The sequence below is a fragment of the Jaculus jaculus genome, chromosome 6, assembly GCF_020740685.1.
Source record: "Jaculus jaculus isolate mJacJac1 chromosome 6, mJacJac1.mat.Y.cur, whole genome shotgun sequence".
NCBI lineage: Eukaryota > Metazoa > Chordata > Mammalia > Rodentia > Dipodidae > Jaculus > Jaculus jaculus.
Window position 1 is genome coordinate 156,379,188 of NC_059107.1, and position 24,674 is coordinate 156,403,861.

General features: G+C 55.2%; 1 protein-coding gene and 1 non-coding gene across 2 annotated transcripts; both read right to left on the reverse strand.

Annotated features, from left to right (window-relative positions):
- Positions 1 to 24,301, reverse strand: Nptxr (neuronal pentraxin receptor; the record flags this gene model as incomplete). The annotated part of the gene is made up of 5 exons (XM_012948731.2): positions 1 to 3,706; positions 4,128 to 4,307; positions 7,498 to 7,745; positions 10,098 to 10,317; positions 23,636 to 24,301. Coding segments are annotated over 5 exons (1,539 nt in total), but the record flags the coding sequence as incomplete, so codon positions are not given.
- On the reverse strand, positions 17,769 to 17,875 carry LOC123461783. The gene has a single exon (XR_006637848.1). It is a non-coding gene; the product is annotated as a U6 spliceosomal RNA (small nuclear RNA).
- Positions 24,302 to 24,674: the final 373 nt, after the last annotated feature.

A 24,674-nucleotide genomic window follows, 5' to 3' on the forward strand; every position in this document is an offset into this window, starting at 1 on the left:
TGAGTAAACCACGTGTTTATTCTGAACATTCAAATGTACAAAAAGAAAAAAAAAAAAAAGATAACAAAACCCATGACACAGGCCACGCACGCTCACACATACACACACATTGCAGCGAATGTCACTTTATGTACAAAAGTTGGGGTGGGGGGAGGAAAGGAAAAGGAGGGGTGGTCAGTAAGGGAGCACTAATTTCACAGTGTCTGACAACTTCACATGCTCGCTGACTGCTCAGCTCGGGCCATAAAAGACCCCTTCCTCATCCCCAGAAGGGACAGGGGCCGGAGTGGGAGGTGAGGTCTGGGGTGACAGGCAGCTGGAGTCAAGGGGTGAGTTGAGCAGTCTCATCTCCAGGAGGGGCCCCTTCTCCAGCCAAGGGTGCTGGGTCATGTAGGAAGGACATGTTGCGGGAGGGAGGGACCTCAAGGGTCACTTGACCTGTCTGGCTGGGCTGCAGCTTCCTCAGCTGCAAAGCCAGGGCCCAGGTCTGTCCCCGCTTGTGCATGACCATGGTGGGAGGGGGTTCCATTGGGACACGGGAGGGGTCTCCACATGCCACAAAGGCAGGGAATCTGGCAGACGACAGCTGTGAAGCACCTAGCATAGGGCTTGCCCAGAGCAGGGGCCGGAGGAAGAGTTATTCTCACCTAGCCTGTTTGGGGGTGGGGGTGGGGGCTCCTGGATTCTCCTCAGCTCTCCTGGAAACTAGAGAAGGTAGATGCTGGGGCTCAGGTGGGAGACCCTCCTGCAGCCCCCATCCTGTGCCTCTGTTCCTCTTTCGCTCTGGGGCTGGCACAGCCCTTGGGACAGGCCCGGCATGGCTCAATCCAATGACAGAGTCAGGGGTCTTTTCCCTTAGGGTGAGGGTGGCCTGTGGATGGAAACTGCACTTTGTCCCTGGCTGGCTAGGGTAGCGGTGGGTTGCCTCACTTCTCTGAGCCCCTTTTCTCTCTTACGTCCTGGGCTAATGACAGTCCTGACTCAGAACTATACTATGCAGATAAACGAGGTGCGCCCACAAAGTGCTTCATGCAGCTAATGGCTGAAGGGGACTAAAGAACATGACTCCATCCTTGTCAGAGACAGGGTATCTCAAGGCCACCACCCAGCATTATGTTCCTCCCAAGCTGCTTCCTGGACGTGCTCGAAGCCAGCTTCCCGGCACTCGGTGAGTGTTCATAGAACAATAAATGAGGTGAGGGGACTTTTGAAGTGGACAGCTGGGCCCTTCTCCAGTGAGCCACACTCAGAACCACACCCCAGTGTTTCGAATATGTTCCATGGCAGGGGAGGGGAGGGGAGGGCTGACCCAGGTGACGTGGCATGAGACCGAGGCTCAGACATCAGACATCTCCTCACCATGGTGATAGCATAAAGGATTTGGGATGATGTGTCTGGGGCGGGGGGGCTCAGGTGGCTGGGCAGATTTTGTCACCTCCCTCCTAAGACCCTGTCCTCCCAAGGCCTCCACTAAAGCTATTTCTTCTCAAATGAGCAAGGACCTGATGAGGCTCAGCATTCCCTAGTCCAAGCTCTGAATACAGCTGTCACCCAGCAACCAACATCACCGCATCCTCATAACAGACACTTGACCCAGCACTGGGCTGATGTCATTGGCTGTTACTGAGCAACCTGGATCTCAGCAGGTTGGGCAGATGTCTCTGTGACTCTCTTTAGGGGACTGGGACAGAGGCGCCAGACCATCTATTGGCTCTCAAAATGGAAACAGGGATCTGGAGGCTGGAGGCCACAAGCCTTGGACACACTTCCCTAGCGCTGGCCCCAGAGCCCGTGGCTCCTGTGTCATTTCAGGCCGAGTGGCTGTGGGGAGCAGAGGCAGGGGGGGCCAAGAGGCACCAGTGCCCATTTGAGTCAATTAGCTACCACCGCGCAGATGCTTGAAAAGGGACTGGCCAGGGAAGGGACACCAGTGTCCTCAACTTTTCCATCTGTTGGGTGCCTTCCTTCACTCCTGGGGGTGCGCCAAGGTGTTTGGGTGTTACTTAAAGGTGTCCTATTGGAAGGTACTGTACTCTTGCAAGTGACCCCTGCCCAAGAGCAGACAGGATGGCATGCAAGGAAGTGGCCTGGTGAGGGAGTCAGAGCTCTGGGCTGTACCCCTGGCTCTGCCTCTCTGTGCTGGGAGAGCCCACGTGTGTTACTCTGCCTTCTCTCCGCTCCTCCCCATCTCTCACAAGCAACAAGTTAGACCCGATAACTTTGCTTAGCTTTTTCTGCTCTCTTGGGGGATCCTGTAAGGGCCGAGACCAGGAAGCCACTGGCTGTTTGAGATGCTCTCAGATAGGCAAGGGTGCCGAGCTGAGGCAGAACGGGAGCTGATGCCTCTTATCATCTGAGAGTCTGGTCTGCCTCGCCCTTTGCCCTCGACTCTGACACTTGGCACCAGCTGCTGACCCCAACCCCTCCCTTGCCTGATGCCACCTGCTATCTGGTTCCAGGCCTCCAGGCTTTGCCCGCCCCACCCATCAGTATTGCAGCTCACCTCACTTCCCATCTGCAGTACTCTCAGAAGCAACCCTGCAAACTAGGACTTGGCTCCAGAGGAGGAGCCCCCAGCCAGAGAGGGCAGCCACTTACAGAAGGCCACTCAGCGGGGTAGCTGCAGGGTCGGCCAGGAACCACGGACTCTGCCTTCCCGCTCGGCTTCTTCCTTCCTCCCCAGAGCCACGCTCCAGGGGTTGGTAACACGGCTCTACCAGTGGCCAGTTGTCCTGGGTCCACATGTCTCTGCGTTAGCTGCTCCTGACTCAGGCTACACTGTCCCAGGTCGTGTCTTGAGCCCAGACAGAGAGTGGGTAGAGGGGATAACTACAGCCCTTTAGCAACTCTGGGGTATTGATTGGTCCCCAGTCCTCCAGGTGGGAACTGAGAAAGGAATGTCCTAGAAACTGACGGGGAGGCTGCAGGCCATAGACTCAACAAACCACTGACACAAAGAAAGAGGTGAGGGGAAGAAGAACGGGGAGGAGGGGAGGTGGTTCCATCTTGATCCTGCTGTTGTGGGCAACTAGTGGGAGAATGGGGGAGGGGCAGTCTGAGCTTCTGTCTGCAGCTGAAGGAGAAGGGTGGGGCCTGCAATGTGGGGGATGGAGGATGAGGGCAAAGGCTACCTCCATACACAAGCCCCAGGAATGCTGTTGGGATTGGTGGCATCAGATGTGACTAGGGGAACAGGGTGGGTGGGGTGAGAGACCATTCCAGTGCAATGCAGGAGGTGGGCAGAGCTTAGAACTCCCTCAGGCTCGACCGGTTGACTTGAGATGCTGGTCCCCATTCAGGTGGCTTAGGGAACACCCATCGAAGGGCAGAACATTCTGGAGGCGTGGGTGCAGGTGAGGGGAAGTGGGAGACAGACCCAGGAGTGGGGGAGGAGGGAAGGCCAGTGTGTAGACAGGTCAAGTGTCCCCCTTGAGGTTATCAAAGTGGCAGGCGAGAGAGAGGCCCTGGATCAGGTGGCCCCTCATGCCTTGGCCTTCCCCTTGCAGACATCGAAAGAAGCCTTTGTGGCACCACCGAAGGCCTCCACCAGCTTATCTTCCCAGGGGAGGACATTGCCCAGCAGCGGTCCGGTACAATTGGCAATGCCCAGGACCTGGGCAGGTGTCAGGGCATGATCCCACAGGTTAAACTGAGCAATATCACCGACAAAAGCTTGGGTGGCATCAAATCGGCCCCCGAGGGTGTCCTGGGCCAAGAGAGCAGCAGAGGGAAAGACATGGAATGAGGAAGCAGAAAGGACGGGAACACCCTACCCTAGCCAGGCCCTGTCCCTGCCAAAGCCTGTCTAGCCTTGCCCAAGGTTCTAGCCCTACCCTCAAGGTTTAGTCTTACCTCAAAGTACTAGCACTGTTCCAAGGTTCTTGCCTCATCCTAAGATCTAGCCCCAGCTCAAGGTTCTAGCCCCACCTCATGGTTTGAGCCCCGCCCCCAGGTTGCAGCCCCTCCACTGGCTCATAGCTGCACATCTGCAGAATGGCGGCATCAGGCTGGATGCACACAACTGTGCTCACGTTTCCTCTCCCCAGGGGCCCCTGGCTCGTTCTTGGGGGTCCCAGGTTTGCGGGAAACCACTCGGGTCTCCAGTTCAGCTCTGATATGAGCCTTACCTGCTCCTGGCCTAGGATAAGGATGCCGTGAGGCTTGATGGGGTGCCAGGCTGCCAGGTTCTCACCGGAGCCCTGGAGCACTCCATCCTGGTAGGCAGACCATAGGCCATCCCTTGTGGTCCAGGCGATGCAGATATGGTGCCAGTTGCTGTCCTTCAGGCTCAGGGGCAGCTGGGCCACCTAGGCAGAGAGGCCCAATGCCAGGTCCGAGGTGCCTCGAGGCCCAAGGCTGGAGCAGTGGGATGGGGAGTCCCACATCTTTCCTCCTGGGATGGAACCCAAGGCCTGGCCTTGTCCCCTCTTTATCCTCTTCCCTTGTGACCCAACTAAGCATTTTCTCGCAGATCACAGGGAACATCCACTTTGGTTTTCAAGACTTCAGGGTCAAATGGGGTGGGAGCAGTGGTCACAGACCTATTTCCCTGGCATACCTTGCATGGTGCCAGCACACAGAGGGGCCCAAGAAGTACGAGCAGGGAGAAATGAACTTCAGAGGCTGAGAGCCAGTATCTAACTCTGGCTCAGCCACCAGCCCTCTGTGTGAGCTAGAGGAGGCTTTACTTTTCTCCCATGGCCTTGGTTTCCTCATCTGTAAAGAGGTCAGACAAGGGACTGCTAATACCCAACCACTGACTCTTTCTCCACCCATGGCAGACATGGCTAATCAATCACGAGCCGAGACTCAGCCTGGGACTCTCCTCACGGTACTCGGTCAGTCTCTGCGGATGGACTGGCATTGCCTGTGAGGAGAAGACACCTTGCTATCTGTGGCTTTGGAGCTCTCCAAGGGTTCCTTCCTCTCACCAGTGCTCCGAGCTCAGGACTCTGGGCAGCATTCTCTGGGGCCTGGCACAATGCAGGCCCTGCTCCAGCTATCAGAGATGGGTCTGAGCTGTGCCCTTCAGGGACAGCGTGGGATGTTTCAGTTTGACTGGATTTGGATTCACCTAGAAGACACATCTCTGGGTGTGTCTGTGAAGATGTTTCCAGAAAAATTTAATGGAAGAGGGAAGAATCACCCTGAATATATGTGACATCATCCCATGTGCTGGGCTCCAAAATTGAATAAAATTGAATAAAAAGGGGAAAAGCAGCTGGGGATGGTGGTGCACACCTTTAATCCCAGCACTTGAAAGGCAGAGGTAGGAGGACCGCAGTGAGTTCGAGGCCACCCTGAGACTACATAGTGAATTCCAGTTCAGCCTGGGCTAGAGTGAGACCTTACTTTGGGGGCGGGGGGCTGGGTGAGAAGCATGGATGATGTGAGAGGAGCTCATGAGGCTCCATCCATAGGGGGAGGGGTTTCTTCAGTGGTATACTCACTGGTAAGTTGCTGTAATGACCATGCCCATGCTCCTGTAGGTAACCTTAATTACACTCCTTGGCTCATGCAAAAAAAGGAAGGAAAAAAAAAAAGGGAGACTATCTGGGAAGAAGAAAGGGCTCAGTGGAAGGGGCAAGAAGGGGATAAGAGAGGGTAGTGGGGATGAACATGATCAAAATCCTATTATTGGGCTGGAGAGATATCTTAGCAGTTAAGGCGCTTGCCTGCGAAGCCTAAGGATTCATGTTCGACTCTCCAGGTCCCATGTAAGCCAGACGCACAAAGTGATGCAAGCACACAAGGTTGCTCATGCACACAAGGGGTTTGACTGCAGTGGCTGGAGGCCCTGGAGTGCTCATTCTCTCTCTCTCACACACAAAAGGCCAGTCTGTTGGCTTGCCTCAAAAAAGTAAAAAAAAAAAAAAAAATCCTATTGCTATGTAAAATTAATATATGCTAAGGAAAAAAGGAGGAGCCAACCGAGCACCAGGATTCCTCTTTCTGCTTCTTGACTGCAGATGCAACGTGACTGGCATGTGCACAGGGTGGCACATGTGTCTGGGGTTCAACTGCAGTGGCTCGAGGCCCTGGTGCACCAATTCTCTCTTTTGTTCTCTCTCTCTCTCTCATAAAAAAGTAACTGACAAAATAGCATAAGGCTTTAGGAGAATTCCAGAGGAAGGGGGAATCGGGACAAAAGCCCTCTGGAAGGCCGTGAAATTCACCCTGGTAACTGCAAACCAAGGGCTCGCTGAACAGAGCACGGACTCTGAGGTCCAGGCAGGAATGAGGCTTGCTGCTGTCCAGGGTGCTGAAATTCTAGTGCTGCCCTCCAAGAGGCTGGCGACACCAGTGATGGTGAGGGGAACAGCTCCCCGTCCCCTGCCCATGGACTTGAAGCTTATAGGAGCTCAAGACAATGCAAGGCCCCTGAGGCGCCCTTTCCTCTTCCTCCTCTCTCCCTCTGGGTGCAGACCCTCCTGCAGGGCCACTCCCAGCTCGGTGTGGCTGTGGGCTGGCCTCAGGTGGGTGTGATACATGGTGTCTGCATTCTGTGGGGAGGAGGATCTCAGAAGGGCACCTTGCCTACAAGGCTAAAGCAGGGTAGCAGGCAAGGGGCACAGATTTGAGGGGAGAAACGGGGTGAAGGATGTTTTCTTCCCTGTTCAGTCACCATTCCCTACCAGGCACTACTGGAAGCCTGCACAGAAACTCAGAGGGCCACGGGGTGGGTAGATAACCCAGCAGCAAAGCAGTATACCGGGGAGCCCAAGACCCCAAACCCAACCTTTCCCCTTTGACCAGCTATGTGGCAAACAGCTCCCCTCCCCTCTCTGAGCCTCACTTCTCCATCTGTGAAATGGGACCTAGTGCTGGTGGAAAGGCCAAGGCAGCAGGGGGTGGCTGCTGTTTCTTCACACAGTTCCCTGTGTGACCGACAACAGCTCATGCTGATGCAGTCTGTGTCCCGTCAGGCTTTCTTGGTTCAAACCCTCACCTACTCACACCGTCTGTTTCTCCCTACAACCCTAAGAGGTGGGACTGTTAAGACTCCTGCTTAACAGATGAGGAAATTGAGGCACGGACAGTTAAATGATGAGGTCACCCAGGGGGCACAATGTATTTCTAGCACCCAAATGATCCCTCGAAACACAGCCCACCCTGAGCAGGGGTCTTCTTCCCATAGGAGGCAGGGCACAGGGGCTGGCTCTTGGGGCGTCCTCCCTAGGGAGGCCCTGACACCTACCTTATTCTGTCTTTGTCCAGGAGAAGGCAGACAGCCCTCACAGCCTAGTCTACTGCCAGGTCACCCAGGAGTCACACTCTAAGCCTCCCAGGGACAACTGTCTCATCCTCTCACTGGGCACACACCCCTCTCCCAGCTGGCCCCGCACCTGGACCACCTTTGTATTCCCAGAACCCAGCCTGACACACACTAGGCAGATAATGAGGACCGAATATGCCGAGTGGGAGCTCAGCACTGAGGGTGTGCAGGGGCTGTGGGAAGCAGATCCCACCCACTTCCCATCCCTCTGCCCCACCCACCTTGTCATTGATCAACAGCTCCATGGGTTCAGACCCTGCCTCCAGCAGCACAATCTCATTGGCTTGCCCTGGCACAGAGTAGGAGAAGGGGGTGCCCTGGCCGGTGCCTCCGGACCTGGAGCGCAGCCACACGCAGGCGGTGAAGGCGTAGAGTTCGGGCAGCGCCTTGCGCACGCGGGCGTACATGTAGTTGTTGCGGATTGGAATGCTGATTTTGAAGGCATCAGGGGGACTGTAGGCCGAGGACCCTGCGGGAGGGACATGATGGGGGTCAGTGGGCACTCTGGATGAGGGCTGGCGGCCCCTGGACTCCTGGGGGGGGGTCCTGTGATATTGCTCACTCATCTACTCTGCCTCTGGGCTCTAGATCTCAGATGTCCTGAGTTTAAATCCTGCTGTCACCACCTCCTGGTTATATGAGCCTCCCTGGGTCTCATTTCTTCAGTAACATGGGCCAGTGGTATTCTCCCCATTCGATGGTGCGTGAGGGTTGAGTAGCCCATAGTAAGTGCTCGGCAAGTGGCAGCTGTAATTATGTTTATCTGGGTTCTTTGCATTCCATGGTGCCTTCTGCGTGACAGGCTGGGTTCTAAGTGCTTCTCATACATACCACCGTTCTCCTCAGGCAGGCACTGCTGTCATCCGCATTTTATAGTTGAGGATTCCTTGACACAGAGAGGTTAAGGTATCTTCTCAAAGCCATACAGCTAGTCAGTGACAGGGCTGGGATGTGTTTATTTACTTATTTTGGTTTTTCAAGGTAGGATCTCACTCTCTAGCCCAGGCTGACCTGGAATTGACTACGTAGTTTCAGGGTGGCCTCGAACTCACAGCACTCCACCTATCTCTGCTAGGATTAAAAGGCATGCGCCACCAGGCCTGGCAGGACCAGGATTTGAACAGAATCAGAGACTCTGGTCTCTGGGGTGTCATCCAACTCAGAGCTTTGCACAGAGGACTCTGTGCAGGGGATGGGCCGAGGAGTCCCCACCCAACATACATGTCTGAAGCATGAGTCCTGGGCACTGGCACATACCTGTCCCCTCCCCAGCTGGCTAGGTGAACCAGAGTTTCCATTCTGGCAAGGCTTGGGCTAAGGTGACATCCCATGATAAGAGATGAAGGACTTGGTGACCAGCTCAGTTTGTGGAAAGGGGGTGGAGCCCCAAGAAAGGGGTAGGCTGTGTAGGGCCCACAGATGGTCTGTGGGTAACCTCTCTCCCCTGGCCCTCAGTCCACTGATAGGGCACCTCCCCTCATCCTGGAGCATCCCCAAGGGGCTACACGGAGTGGGGATGGAGTCCATCTCTGCTGTCGCTGTGCTGCCCCAGAGGCCCCCGGTCCCACCATTCCCCCGAAGCAGAGCTTAGCTATGGCCCCTCTGCTCCAACAAGGCTTTTCTTCTCTTCTCTTTCCTTTTATTTTAAAAAATATATATATATATATATTTATATTTTTGATGGGGGAAGAGAGTGAGAGAGAGGAGAGAAAGAGGCAGATAGAAAATGGGCACATCAGGGCCTCCAGCCACTGCAAATGAACTCCAGATACATGTGCCCCTTGTGCATCTGGCTTATGTGGGTCCTGGGGAGTTGAACCTGGGTCCTTTGGCTTTGCAGGAAAATGCCTTAACCACTAAGCCACCTCTCCAGCTCCAACAAAGCTTTTCTATCTGCTTTTGACAGCTATATTGAGGCTTCCTCCTCCAGGAAGCTGCCTGGGTTTCTCTCGTGTGAACTGAAATCCTGGCCTGCATCTGAGCCAATCCCAGCTTTCCCTGTCTCTCCAACTTGTCCTCACAGGGTCTCACAGGCAAGAGACCCACTGGAGCTCATAAGGCCTAAGCCCCCACTTCTTACACAATGATAAGTGAGGTGTGGGGAAAGGAAGTGACCTTCCAAGGTCACTGAAAAAGTCAGTGACGGGTGTGGAACCGGACACCTGACACACCTGCACAATGTCTGTTAGGTTCCCATCTCCCCTGCCTCGCAGTCAGAAGACTGATGGATTCCCTGAAAGTGCTAACTGTGGGTGGCCAGAAGCATTACCACGGAGTCAGGACCTGGCTAGAGGTCTAGATCCTTCACCTGCTGACTGTGTAATCTTTTTTTTTTTTTAAATATTTTATTATTTATTTATTTATTTGACAGAGAAAGAGGTGGGGAGAGAGAAAAAAGAGAGAGAGAGAATGGGTGCACTAGGGCCTCCAGCCACTGCAAACAAACCCCAGACACATGCACCCCCTTGTGCATCTGGCTAACGTAGGTCCTAGGGGATCGAACCTGGGTCCTTTCCCTTTGCAGGGCAAACACCTTAACCGCTGAGCCATCCCTCTAGCCCTGACTGCGTGATCTTGAGTCACTTGACCTCTTTTGGCCTCACATTCCTCACCTGTTGAAATCCCTGTGTAGTTAGTTAAGATTAACTCTCGGCTGCCATGTCAGTACTTAGCTGGCTTCTGGGCCACAGCAGTGCCAGAAATGGCAACTCCCCCAGCCATAGTAAAGCCTCTGGCCAGTCTCCCCCTCCTGTGTCCCAAGCCTCTGGAGGATGTCACCAGGGACCAGGGTCTGGCTATTCTGTCTTGTCCCGGGACCCACCATGTTCCAGCTCAGCCACTCGGCCGTGCAGGGCGTTGAGCTCCTTCTCCACCTCCTGCCGCTGCTGGTGGCTCCCACGACTGAGGGCTGCGCGCTCCTTCTCCAGGGCCAGCACTTTGGCCAGCAGCTGGCCCTCCAGCTCGTCCATCTTGGAGTGCAGGGTGGTGGGTACGGCTGGTGCCGGCGCCGCTGAGAGGTTCACGCGGCCTGGAAGCTCCTGCTACTCCAGGAGAGAAAGAGGGCCAAGTAAGGTCACACAATGGGGTCAAGACAGCATGTGTCCCTACTGGGTGACTTTAGACGAGCCAGCTTCTTGCATGCAAGGCTGGGATGCTGAAACAATGGCAGGCAACATCACACCCAAGCAGTGCTTCAGTACAGCGAGGGATAGCCGGGCACGTGAGGGAGCTAGGAGCCACCAAGCGCTGCCTTTCAGTGGGGAAGGATGGGGTAGTGGCACTCAGGAAGTGCTGGGAGCTTCTGCGACCCTCCAAGGCCCCTTTCATGAGCTGGGGCATAGTTGAGGATGAGGCCAGCTCTGCTCGCCACTGTGTGCGAAGCACAGACTCGGGCCAGCTAAAATGTATTTGTGGCCTTCCAGGACGTGTTTGTTCCCTACAATTGCTACTGCCAGGCTTCTGGGATGGGACAGCGATGGGGTGTCGTGGCCTGTCCAGGATAGCACACAGCTTGAGATCCCAGCCTCTGGAGTCAGAGAGCCAAGGGATCAAATTCAGCTTGAGAACCAAACTGCTGTGTAACATGGGAAAAAAATCCCTAAACTTTTCTGAACCTAGGAACGAACCTCTCATTTCCTGAGACAGCTGCACCATCTTGGAAGGTTTCTGGGCAGGATTAAGTGGCCAATGCCAACTAATAGAACCTGTTCATTGCAACAACTGAGGTAGGATGGGGGTTCCAGTGCAGGATGTGACACCTCACCCAGTTCAGAATGAGGAACTCTTCAGAGTCCCTCCTTGTCCGAAGATCCTAACAGGGACTGGGGACACAGCTCAGCCGGTGAAGCACTTGCTTTGACCCACAAGGACCTCAGTTTGATCCCCGGAATCCATGCAAACATGCTGGGAATGGCAATGGGCACCTTTCCGGAACTAGGAATGGAGAGACATGGTGGATCCCAATTGGCGAGCTCCAAGCCAATGAGAGACCCTGTCTCCAAAAGATGTGGATGGGGTTTCTGAGGAAGCCTCCCAGGGCTGTCCTCTGGCCTCCACAGGCATGGGGGCACCTTTGTATGCACTGTACACACACACATGAACACACACACACACACACACACACACACACACACACACACACACACACACAGCACTTGTGCACACAAAAGATCCCAGTGGGCAGGTGAGACCACAAGTTCAGACTGTAGGGGAGACTCTAGTGACTGATGCAGGGACCTCAGCAGGTGAGAACTCAGTCAATGAATCCCAAGGAGCCAAACTCGATATTCACCATGCTCTGGCTTCCTCCTCCTCCACAGTTCCCTCAATGGCCTGGACATATCCATGGTCCTCAGGGCACTCTGCAGTGACTCTTGGGCTCCTCCTGCCTATACCCCACGACAGGAGCTTAGAGAATCCTCCCAATTCATTTACTGGGAAATATGAATGATCACCTACTATATGATGTAAGTACCTACTATGCTCCATGAGCACCTACTGTGTGCTAGGCACTGTCCCCAGGGCTGAAGACACAGGGGAAGGCAAAACAAGAATTTAACATTCTTTGAGCGCCTTGAGACTCAGGGAACAGCTGTGTCACTTGGGAAGAGGGGACAGACCCTCTGGGCAGGTCTCAGTGGCCCAGCCCTGGCCTTGCTGGTCATCTTCTGGGTGTCATCGAGCATGTGTCTTAATCTTCCTGAGCATGTTTGCTAGCCCTGTGAGAAAAGGACAAGTATGTCCCTATGTGTCAAGGTACCTCAGGGCATGGGTACAAGGCCTCAGGTCACAGCGGTGCAGGGCTGGCACTTAGTTCTCTCACTGCTCTCTGGGGGCAGGACAGTGGGGTGACCACCTGGTACCACGGTTCTATACATAAGCTGGGGTCTTGCAGCACCCAGAGGGGAGTGGGGGGTGGCCTGAACCTGGCCAAGACAGGGCTTTCAGGCCCAGGCAGAAAGAAGCCAGTAGGACATATGCCATGCCGTCCCCCCCCCCCCACCGCATACTCATGGGTCTGCCCCATCTCATGGATAGAGGAGCTGGGCAGATTCACAAGGATCTCTGGAAGCATCAAGGGCTCCATTGGCTCTCCCATCCACTCTCCTTTTAACCACATGCGCCTCTCACAGCTGATGGGAACCTCTCCCAGCTCCCTGTCGGTTCCAGTCCCCTGAGTGGCTCCCTTGGGAGTCATAAGGTTGTCCCCAAGTACTGGGGAGTCTGGGATCAGCTCAGATTCACCTCCACTTTATCTGCCTGGTGGCCATGGGGAGGGGCTAAGGATGGATTTCCTCATTTCACATGAGAAATGGGTCAGTGGTGTGGAAGCGGCTGGGCAGTGGCAGGAGGATCCCCAACCACCCCTATCTCGCGCACCCCATGTACGAGGCTGCAGCGTGTTCCCTGCCACATGACGCCAGGTCCCAGGCTATGGTAGAAGCTGGGGAGGGATGTGGGGATAGGCGGTGAGCAGATGAGCAGCAGAGTGGCTCCGTGTCCATTCAGACCACCTCCAAGTCCTGTTCTACACGATGCAAGGGTGTCCCTTCCTTCCCAAAGCCTAAAGCACTGTGGCTCAGCAGACTCACCACTGAGCCTCCATTCACCGGGGGCTCAGGCCGGCCTCTCATCCAGGAAAGAAGGATCGGGGGACAGAATGGAGGCCTGGAGGACCATGAAGCGACCAATTCTGCAGGGAAGTGACTGTCCCCATGCCACCCCATGACCATGAATGCCAAGCGAGGTCAGGGTCAGTCTCATCCGTCCTCCCAGCAGCTGAGCTGGTTGGACATCCAGGAAACTGTAGACTGTGACAGCTAGCTGACAGAGTGTCCTCCTCCGAAAAGGCAGCAGTGGGATCTCCCTGGCCCTCAGGGACCGTCTTCCCTCCTCCCTAATCCCATGACCTTGGCACAAGGGTCATACACAGAGGGAGATGGTGCGCCAGGCTCTTCCTCAGCACTTACAGTAAGTAGTTCCTTATGAATCCCCACAGCCTCCTTGCTAACGTTGAGGCTCTTAGGATCGCCCTTTCACAGCTGGGGAAACTGAGGCAGAAACCCTTCTGAGTTCTCTGACACCCCAGAGCCACTGTCCCCCACTCCTTGCTTCCTTTCTTTTCCTGCTGGAACGACCAGGACGGCAGGACTGTGTACATCGCAGGGTTTCACTGTTTCCTTCACGGGGACGCATGGGTGGCCGGGGCAGGCACACAAGCTGTCCTCTGTCAGAGCTCCTCCACAGTGGCAGAAGGACCAGGGGTGGGGGGGCTCACGGCAGCCCGCTCCTCACCAGCATCTGAATCAGAGGAACATGACGCCCCCACCTGCTTCCCATCTGCTGTGTGGTGTGGGCTCCGGGCCCAGTGCCAAGTAGGCCCCGGCCCGAGATGGTGGGGGAGAGCGGGGGAGGGAGGGATGATGATATGCTGCCTCTCCCCCGCACCCAGCACCCAGTGGAGCAGGAAAGTGCAGGCTGGATCCTCAGCTGGTCCCACTGGGAGTCTGAGGTGGAGTTTATTGTAAGGAGGTGGGCCTGGAGCCAGAGTCCAGGGTTCTAGGTTTGGGTCAGCAGCCAGTGAGCTGATGGGAGAGGGTGGGGGACACTGGGAATGCTGACAGCAGGAGCTGGAGCCCTGAAACCCCCTTCCCCCTGACAAACACTTCCCGGCTGTTCTCACCGCCTGAGGCAGCAGAGGGGCTACCAGGGCACAGGCTCCGAGAGGACAGGCTGCCTGCCTGCCTGACACCTCGGTCCAGCCCTGATCTGTCGCGTTGATAGGTGCTACTTGCTCTGTCTGTCTGGAAGGATGGCAGGGATGGGTCCAGTGGCCACGAGAAGGTCAGGAAGGTCTGGGGTCTGTGTGACACTGGGGTGTGGGACCGCCTCACGGATGGGACTCCCTGGGGGGGGTGGTCCTGGAAGAACAGGGTGGCTGAGATGGAAAGTGCGTGGGGGAGACTCAACCACTGGGTGCCCACCCGAGAGCATGCTGCTCCCTTCCCGAGAGGAACAAGGGGCAGGACGGAGCCTCTCCAGCCCAGACCAGGGACGACGGTATGAGCCACAAGCCCGTGCCACTCAACCAGCTCCCGTGCCCTGGGAGTCCTGCCAGCTACTTTCTGGCTCCACCAGTGGACTGACTTGTTATGGAAGGCAGCCATGCCTCAGTTTCTCCACTGGGAGTGTGTTGTGGGGGGGGGGCAAAGCCTTCAGGAAAATCCACAGGGGAGGGCTCCAGGGCACTGTAGAGTACTGTCCACCCCTGTTGCAACCACTGCCCATCGCTCAATGTGTCTTGAAGGGGTGCACCTCTCCATCTGCGGCCCCAGCACTTTGTGTCAAAACACCGTATTGAGAGAACGGCAGGAAACAGGCCTGTCAGCTACTGTTTATGTGACGTGCTAAGGCCGTGAGCACTCTCAGGTGAGAAGGTAAGGGAGGAAAGCGGTGGTAGAAGGAAGACCGGGCTGATGCCAAGGGTTCAGGATCAAGCGCCCCCACCAGGAGGTTCTGCCTGGGCCTCCACTGGTTGGGAGCATCTGGTCCTGGGCCCTCGCTGGGGGCCAGCATCCACATACCTTTTCGCTTGTTTGCTTGTCTGAAATACTTCACAATAACTCAAAGACAGAAGAAAAAAAAAATCCGAAAGCCCAGCTAACGGTCACATCGAAGCCTGCATCTTCTGCAGCCTTCCCCAGTCTCTCTGCTTGCCCCGGGGCAGGCTGCTGTGTCCTAGACTCGAATCCAGCTTCTCCGCACAGCAGCCCGGGGCTCACCTCAGCCTCCAGCCCAGCCACGCCGTTCTGCTTAAAATCCTTCAAGCCCTTCCCAGGCAACAAAGTTCCTGTCCCTCAGCCCTTGCTATAAGACCACCCTTAACCACTGCAGTCTACAGGCCCCTTTCACTGCTAGTCCCCCGCTGTCCCGACGCCCCATCTTACCCAGAGGCCTCAACACATGCTGTTCCTTCTGCCAGGAACACTCTTCCCACCCCACCCCATCTTTATTGGGTGCCTGCTTCCCCTCCAGATGGCAGCTTCCTGGTGCCGGAGCTAAGATGCTCTGCAGGGAGAGAAGAGGGCGCAAAGGCTTCGCTGGAGGGCCACAGCCCTCACTCACTCAGTCACCAACGTGTCCCAGTTACAGACATCAACTCTCAGCATATTTCTCCCTGGGTCTGTGGCCTGGGATGAGGTGCTTAGCCACTCAGACCCTCAGAGCCCTCACCTGTGAAACGTGGGGCAGAATACATCTATGTTTGGGGCGTAAGTAATGATAGCAAAGTACAGATGTAAGTCTGATGTATCAGCAGGAGCCGGTAAGTGGCCTTTACTACCTCTATTATCTTTAGTATTCCTGAAAGGCAGGAGTGTGCGTGCTGCGGCTGGACTGCTGGCTCAAAAGATGTCATCTGATGGGCTGGAGAGATGGCTTAGCGGTTAAGCACTTGCCTGTGAAGCCTAGGGACCCCGGTTCAAGGCTCGATTCCCCAGGACCCTCGTTAGCCAGATGCACAAGGGGACACACACGTCTGGAGTTGCAGTGGCTGGAGGCCCTGGCGCGCCCCTTCTCTCTCTCTCTCTCTCTCTCTCTCTCTCTCTCTCTCTCTGCCTCTTTCTCTCTCTGTCTGTTGCTCTCAAATAAATAAATAAAAATAAACAAAAATAAATTTTTTTTAAAGATGCCATCTGACAGGCTGGGGCTGTAGCACAGTAGGTAGAGGGGCTTGCCTGGACTTTATCCCTCGTGCTACATAACCATGGTGGCGCACACCTGTAATCCCAGCATTTGGAAGGGGGAGGCAGGAAGATCAGGAGCTCAAGGTTGTCCTCAGCTACACAGAGTTCAAGGCCAGCCTGGAACATATGAGAACCTGTCTCAAAAAAGAAAAAGAAAAAAGAAAAGAAAAAGAAAAAAGAAAAGATGGCCTCCTGAGCCATCCGGGGCATGTTTCTGATGGCTTTGAGAGTGTCACTTGGTGTCCTCAGCTGGGAAAAATCCCTGACAAAGACACGACTCTCTCAGCCCACTTCACTCAGAAATCCTGGTGGCAGTCCTGGCTCAGCCCCTGCCATGCTGCGTGGCCTTAGGCAAGTCCTCAGGTTCTCTGAGCTTCCATTTCCACCTGGAAAAGGAGGGTTATGGGGAGCAATTCAATCTGTGTCCCCGCAGAGTTCCACGGGGATGATGAAACCAAGACTGTCCTGGGGTTCCCTTGGGGAGCAGTCTGACCTTTTCTCTTGTTCCACCTCCTACAGGCAAGGACTTCCCAAGGGGCAGTAGGTTAAGAAAACTGTGCTTGGCATCATGCATGGGCAGAACAATGCAAAGTTTAACCCTGAGTCCTTGCCACCCACCAGCACAGGGAACTGCTTGCAAATGGCCAGGTCTGGGTGGGCGAGGTCTGCGTGCAGGTGGGTGTGGAAACTCTTACAGCCACTTTGGGAAAATGGGTGACAATACCTACTGATGCTAAATATATGCCCCTCCTGCCACCCAGGCATCCCACTGCTGGGGACAGAGCCAGCAGAAATGAGGGCTGACAGCTCTCAAAGATATCACAGGGCTGTGCACAGCGGCCTCGCTCCCGAGATCAGACAGGACATGAAAAGTCTGTCCACAGGAGAACGGGTTAGCAGACGGATGTGTGTCTGTGCAGTGACAGATGACAAGCCACTGGCGCAGCCACCTGACCCCATGGCACAGTGGCAAAGAAGGACAGCTGCCCAAAGTTCAAAACTGACAATCGGCAACCAAGGACAGAACAGGGGCGACCTCCAGAAAGCACTGACTTTGGGGGTCACAGGGAGCCCTGGGGAGCGAGCCATGTCGGATTCTTGCTCTGGGTGCACTCTCCTGAGTGAAGCCACACAGGTCTCCTGGGAAGTGAGCCGAGGACATGAGGCAGGCTTCAAGAAATAAAACATTGCTCAAGAAAGGGCGCACCTCCGCCAAGTGGCTCCTGCCCGCTGGGTACAGCTGGGAAAGATCTTCCCTCATAGAGAGAGGAAGACTAAAAGGACACAGGATATGCTGACCTGGTGCTTCTTTCTTTTTTATCCAATAAAGCTCTGCCACACACACAAAGACACAGGATGACATATGGGGACTCTGAGGTCACGCAGCACAGGGGTGGCACAGCCAAGTTTTAAAATCCAGGCTCTTGTTACAAGGAAGGCTTGTCACGAGTGGGAGCAGTGTGGTCTTATCCATCCGGCCGAATCACATTACAGATTAAAAAAAAAATAGGGCTGGAGAGATGGCATAGTGGTTAACTTGCTTGCCTGCGAAGAATAAGAACCCAGGTTTGCATCCCTAGGACCCACATAAGCCAGATGGACAAGGTGGCACGTGCATCTGGAGTTCATTTGCAGTGGCTGGAGGCCCTGGTGTGCCCATTCTTTCTAGCTGCCTCTCTCTCTCTCTCCAATAAAAATAAATAAAAGTGGTGTTTTTTTTAAACATTTTTTATTTTTTGAAGGATTGAAAAAATATGGAACGCTTCACGAATTTGCGTGTCATCCTTGCGCAGGGGCCATGCTAATCTTCTCTGTATCGTTCCAATTTTAGTATATGTGCTGCCAAAGTGAGCACAAAAGTGGTGTTTTTTAAAAAATTTTTTTGTTTTTATTATTTATTTGAGAGTGACAGACAAAGAGGGAGAGAGAGAGAGAGAAAGAGAGACAGAGAGAAATGGGCGTGCCAGGGCTTCCAGCCAATGCAAACGAACTCCAGATGTGTGTGCCCCCTTGTGCATCTGGCTAATGTGGGTCCTGGGGAATCGAGCCTTGAACTGGGGTCTTTAGGCTTCACAGGCAAGTGCTTAACTGCTAAGCCATCTCTCCAGCCTTTTTTTTTTTTTTTTAATTGAGGCCTGGTCAGAGAGTGTCACAAGCAAGGCGTGAGTGTGATGCTCCCAGCCTTCCAGCTTCCGAGGCTGTTGTCTAGGAAACACCTGGCCAGCTACAGGGTATTTGCTTTTGTCTCATTTTTGAGACAAGGTCTTTTGTAGCCCAGGTTGACCTGGAATTCGATGCCTCTGTCTCCCAACCCTGAGCTTTCAGGCGTCCACTACCATGCCCAGTTTTACTCAGTGCTGGGATGGAACCCAGGGCCTTGTACATGGTAGACCGGTGCTCTACTCACTGAGCTCCTTGCCACAGGGTTTGATAGAGGGGAGCACTGAGGGACAAGGGACAGGGTTTGTCTGGTGCTGTCTCTCTGTACTGAGCCTCCAGGTTCCCCTGTGTGAGACAGAAATGCACACAGCCTATTTCACAGGCCGGAGATTTGGAAAGCTGGTGTGTAACAGTATACCCACCAAGGGCTTACTGCCATCAGCGTGGCAGCAAAGGTCCACGGCAGCCCCTGGGCACCATCAGAACAAGCATCTGAGACCTGGCTCACACCACTGTCGCTCTGGGGGCTCAAAGACCCCAGTGTCTGAGGCAGTGGCCAGCAATGAACACTTCCTGGTCTTTTTTTCTTTTCTTTTTAATTATTTTTATTTATTTATTTGAGAGCGACAGACAAAGAGAGAAAGAGGGAGACAGAGAGAATGGGCGCGCCAGGACCTCCAGCCACTGCAAACGAACTCCAGACGCGTGCGCCCCCTTGTGCATCTGGCTAACGTGGGTCCTGGGGAATCAAGCCTCGAACCAGGGTCCTCAGGCTTCACAGGCAAGCACTTAACTGCTAAGCCATCTCTCCAGCCCTCTTTTCTTTTTATTTAAGGTAGGGTCTCACTCTAGCCCAACCTGGAATTTGCTATATGATTTCAGGCTGGCCTTGAACTCACAGCGATCCTCCTACCTCTGCCTTCCTAATGCTGGGAGTAAAGGCGTGCACCACTATGCCTGGTTCTCTCACTATCTTTTTTGTTTTTGAAGACAAGTTTCCTTATTTTTTTTTCAAGATTTTATTTTTATTTATTTATTACAGTCGAGGGAGAGAGAGAGAGAAAGAAAGAGAGAATGTGAGAGAATGGATGTGCCAGGACTTCTAGCTACTACAAACAAACTCCAGATGCATGTACCACCTTGTGCATCTGGCTTATGTGGGACCTGAAGAATTGAACTCCAGACGCATGAGCCACCTGTGTATCTGGCTTATGTGAGGACTGGGGAATTGAACCTGGGTCCTCTGGCTTGGCTGACAAGTGCCTTAACTGCTAAGCCATCTCTCCAGCCCTTTCTCACTATCTTAAAGGTAGGGGATGACCCTGAAAACAAGTCAGGAACAAGAGTCCTGGAGCCAGACACTGATAAGTCAAACCCAGACTCCACTGCTGGGCGATCTGGGGTCATTTTCTTAACCACTCTGAACCTTATCTCCACGTAAAAGGGGTCTAGCGTAGTACCTCCTGGTGGAGACTAAGCAGGTTTAAGTGAGATATCACAGCGCCTGGTGCATGGTAAATGGTAATATATGCTACCATTGCCATGATAGCAGAAACAGTGACCTCCTGAATCCAGCAACCACTGGGATCAACACTAGGATATTCTTTATCACGGCTCCACTCCAGGTTTGGGGCGGGGGAGGGATGATCAGCTTTCCAGGTTGGGTTAAGGACAGTTCATATCAAAGAAATTTTGTCTAGCTGGGTGTGGTGGCGCACACCTTTGATTCCAGCACTCGGGAGGCAGATGTAGGAAGATCATTATGAGTTCAAGGTCACCTTGAGACTACATAGTGAATTCCAGGTCAGCCTGGGCTAGAGTGAGACTCTACATCCAAAAAAAAAAAAAAAAAGAAAAGAAAGAAAAAGAAAGAAAGAAAGAAAGAAAGAAAGAAAAGAAAAGGAAAGAAAATTTCACTGCATACATAAATTAGCATAAAAATGGAACTCTAGAACACACGCCATGGCCTGATGCCACTAAGTGGCCCAGCTCCCTTGGAAAGTGGTTCTTGGCCGCAGCCAGAAGAAGTCAATATATCCTGACCCAGTAACAGCACTCTTGAGTATTCAGCTCAAGGCATCATTCAACAAACTCAAGAAGAAAACAAATAACTGCATGAAATTGATCCTGCTGTGAGCATCTAGAAGAAAATAATCAGAAAGGACCTGTGTCCATCCCCAGTCACCGGGCAGCTGATGGACCACAGAGCCAGGATACAAGAAGTCATTAAAATGGCAATTCCAACATACTCTCAAACAATGCCTGATGATGAATCAGGACGCAGAGGGGACTGCAAAGGGGACAAAATAGTGGGATTAAGTGTAATGTTTTCCCCAAAAACATTGCGACTTTTATCAGTGAGCAATGAAAATAAATAAAAACAAAACAAAGACTGACAATTTCTCTGAAGCCCTCAAGCATGACTCCCACCTGAGGTGGGCACCAGGGGGAAGAGGCCAGCCTGACGACCTCCGCCATCTTTTGGAGTTATGTCTGGCTGGAAGGGGTGGGGTGACTCAGAGATGTGTGGGTGGTCATGGGCAGCAATCGTGAGGATTGTAGGAGCCGGGGCAGGGAGGGACAGTGTGACAGGAAGGCATCTGGGAGAAGGGGCAGCAGAGCAGGCTCTTACATGGTCAGCAGGGACAGACTGTCGTTGGAGATCCACACAGAAGCAGGAGAAACCCAAGAGATGAGGCTGGGGTGTCAGGCAAGATTCAAGACAGCAGCCAGAGTGTTGTCTGAGGAGTGTGGCCCCCTCGGGGAGCCTTGGGTGGGCTTCTGGAGTGTGTCTGGAGGAGTGAGAGCACGAAGACAGCAAGGAATATGCACAAAGATGGGTCTGAGGCCGCCACAGGGAGTGGGTGGTGAAAGCCACTGGGTGCAGCTAGGCTCGCCCAGGGGACCAGAGTAGAGAGTCAGGAAAGACAAAAACCCGGAGGAGCCTGGTGCCGTGGTGCACACCTTTAACTTAAATTTAAAAATTTAACTTAAATTAAAAAAAAATCCCAGCCCTCGGGAGGGGCCAGAGGTGGGGGATCCTTGTGAGTTCAAGGCCAGCCTGAGACTACACAGTAAAGTCCAGGTCCAGTCTGGGCTACAGTGAGACCCTACCTTGAAAAACCAAAAAAAGAAAAAAAAAAAAACCCCAAAAAAAAGAAAGACAGAAAGAAAGAAAAAAACCTGGAGGAAGCCGGGTGTGGTGCACACACTTTTAATCCCAGCACTTGGGAGGCAGAGGTAGGAGGATCATCATGAGTTCAAGGCCACCCTGAGACTCCATAGTGAATTATTCCAGGTCAGCCTGGACTAGAGTGAGACCCTACCTCAAAAACCAAAAGCAAAACAAAACAAAACAAACAAACAAAAAACGCCTTGGGGGAGGTGGAACCTCCAAATAAAGATGCCTTGGTCCAGCAGGCGGCAAGGGAGTCTAGAAGTCCAGGAAGGGAAAATCCGTGGCAGGGAAGGAGAGGGCCAGTCAGATATCTGAGAGGGTCGGCAAGACAAGGACAGGAAAGCCCCCTGCGGTTTGTTATGTATGGAAACACGAACAAGGTGGCAATGGTGGCAGAGGTGGTAGACCCTGAACATGTGGGAGCTTTTGCCAATAACAGACCTGAAGAGAAGGGAGGAAACCGGAAGTGGCCTAAGTGGGCTCCAGCTGAGAGCTGCAATGAGACCCCAGCCCCTTCCACAGGTGTATAGGATCCCGGCTCTGGCAGCTGCCAGCCTCAGAAGCCCAACCTGGTGGCTAGGCAGCTCCCTGCTTTTCTTTTTCCAAGACCACTATGCTCAGAAAACACTTTGAGAAGGTGAGTTTTGGGCTCCAGGGCTCCCCCACTCTGGGAAGTCACCCTGCTCCCAGCTGTCAGGATCCCCTAGGCTCTCAGGCCCACCCGAGGGAAAACCCATCGGGCCAAGAGCCATGTGCACTGGGGAACAAGGCCAGGACCAGCAAAGCTCTGCCAACCCCAGACATGGAAAGAGCCACCTGTGCCATCTGGAGCGGGGGCAGGGCTAAGGCAGGTTGAAAACTAAACTATTTTTACATTAATAAAACCCATTTCCTAAAGGGAGAATTTGTTTCCCCTTGTATATTTAGTTGCATGTTTAAAATTAGAAACGTCATAGCACCAAGGATAAAAATAGTGACCACTGACATGGATGGAGCACGGATGACTCTGTCCTGGGCCCTGGACACAGCCGACTCCCTCCATCCAACCCTCGGGTGCCTTGTGGGACGTGCGCTGTTACGATGCCCACTGTGCAGGAAACTGAGGCTCTGCTTTCCTGCAGACTCTGCGCTTTCCCGTGCTCATTTCCTGGCTCTGAGCTCTAGGGGACCCGGCTCTGGGCTGGAAGGGTGAACTGCCACGGTGGGTGTGTGTGGGGGTGCATGCAGCTCTGACATCCTGTGTGTGAAGGGCCGCTGCCACGGGGCCTGCAACCTTCCACACGGGCCTCTCCTGGGCTGCATGCCCGCGGATTGAAATTCAAGGAGCTATGGGGGCCCTCCCTGCATTTATTTCCTTTGGGCTCTCTCATGGCCTTGCCTGGACAAAGTCGAAGGGAGATTTCAGGGGGCATGGCACTTTTCGCCCATCTTTCCAGCTCCTTCCACAGATCTAACCCATCCACTTCCTTGTGATCTGAAACCAAGTCCATGGCCAGGGTCTGTCTCCTAACGGTCCCACCCAGTCTGATTGTCTAACCTGTAATTTCCCGGGATCCCAATTTTGTTGTTTCAGGCAGGAAGGTGGCCACAGGACTCCGAAAGTGAAATGAGTGGCTCAGTATCACACAGAAGCAAGAGCCGGGCTCTTCCTGGCCTCGCTCCAGGGGATAGCCTGGGAAAGGCGAGCCCGGAGGAAGCGGGACCGAGAGTAGAGTCCCACTCGGTACCCGTGGCTAACCCAAGCGCTCCGGGCTGCAGGTACGTGAGGCTGGGCGTGGCATCTGAGCGCCCGCGGTCGGGTCCCGGTGGAGGGTGGGAGCGATGGTGAGAAGGGTACCCAGGTTTATCTTAATGGGGCACTCTATATCCAACAACCGCCCCCCCCCCTAGGAGCCCCGAATCCCTCAGTCAACGCGCCCTGCCTCCGGACCACCGAGAGCGAGTGTGGGGCAGGGGCTTCGGTGGGTTCCGGAAGAAGGAAACGCGATGGACATTTAAGGAGAGCCCGGTACGTGCCACGCATTTCCATACGCGCCTGCATTCCAGTCAATTTCCACTACGAGCTGCTCATTCACACACAGCCCGGGCACCCGGGGCTGCGGCGGCGAGGAAGGGGTGGGGCACGAGCCTCCCCGGGTGCCTCAGTTCCCCGCCCGGTACCGGCCCGCGTGCGTTCGGGATCGGGGGTGGGGTAGGGGGCAGTGTGTGTGGGGGGGGGCGTCCTCTCTCGGTGGCCCCTCCCATCCCACCCCCCGCGGCGGCCCCGACGGCGCTCACCTCGATGCGGTCGATGCGGTCCCGGAGGGCTCGCACCGCGTCCTCCAGCTCCAGGATGAGCGTCGGCGAGTCCCAGGCGCCGTCGGCCATGGTGTCGCGCCGGGGCCCGGCGTCCTGGAGGCCCCGAGGCAGGCCGCTCTCGCAGCGGCCCAGCTTGCCGGTGAGCTCGCGGATGGTGTCCTGGTCGGCGCGGATGCGCGCCTCCTGCTGCAGCGCCGTCTGGCGCAGCTGCTCGGCGGTGCTCTGCAGCAGCAGCAGCTCGGCGCGCTCGCCCGCCGCGTCCCCGGCTTCGGCCCCCGACGGGCAGGCGGCGGCCAGCGGCGTGCACAGGAAGCGGCTGAAGAGCGGCCCGGGAGGCAGCGGGTACGCGCTGGCCGCCGGTACCCCGGGTGCCGCGGAGGGCCCGGCCGAACCGCCCGCCCCGTGCAGAGCGCTCAGGCTGCGCTGCGGGCCCGGGGATGCGGCGGCGGCGCCCGAGGCTCCCGAGGCGGTCGAGACGTTGTCGGTACCGCCGCCGGGCAGCGCCCGCGCCGGGCTGGCCGCCAGGGGCACGCTGGCGATGATGCAGATGACGGCACCGAGGAACGCCAGCATGCCCGCGGCCAGCAGCACGGCCAGGAACTTCAGCGTGAGGCGGGCGAAGGGGTGCCCGAGGCCCCCCGGAAGGCGCGGCGGCGGGGTCGGGGCGCGGGGTGCGCCCGGTGCGCGGAGCTGGAGCCGGAACCCGAGCTGTCGCCGCGGCCGCTGCTGCCGCCGCTCTGAGCCCCGGCGGCGGGAGGAGGAGAAGGCGGCGGGCGCGGCGGCCCCGCCCCACTCGCTCCCTCCTCCCCCCGCCCCGGCCGGCCCTCGCCCAGCCCCGCACCCGTTCTGTGCCGGGCGCCCCGGTGCCCGCGCTGGATGCGGGGATGCGGCAGGGAGCTCAGGCCACGCCCAGGACTTTATCTCGCCGAGAGTTTAGTGCGCCCGGAGAGTTGCTGCTCCGATGGTCACTGCGTGGCGGGGTTCCCGGGCGACCTCCCCAACCTCCCTTCCCAGTCCC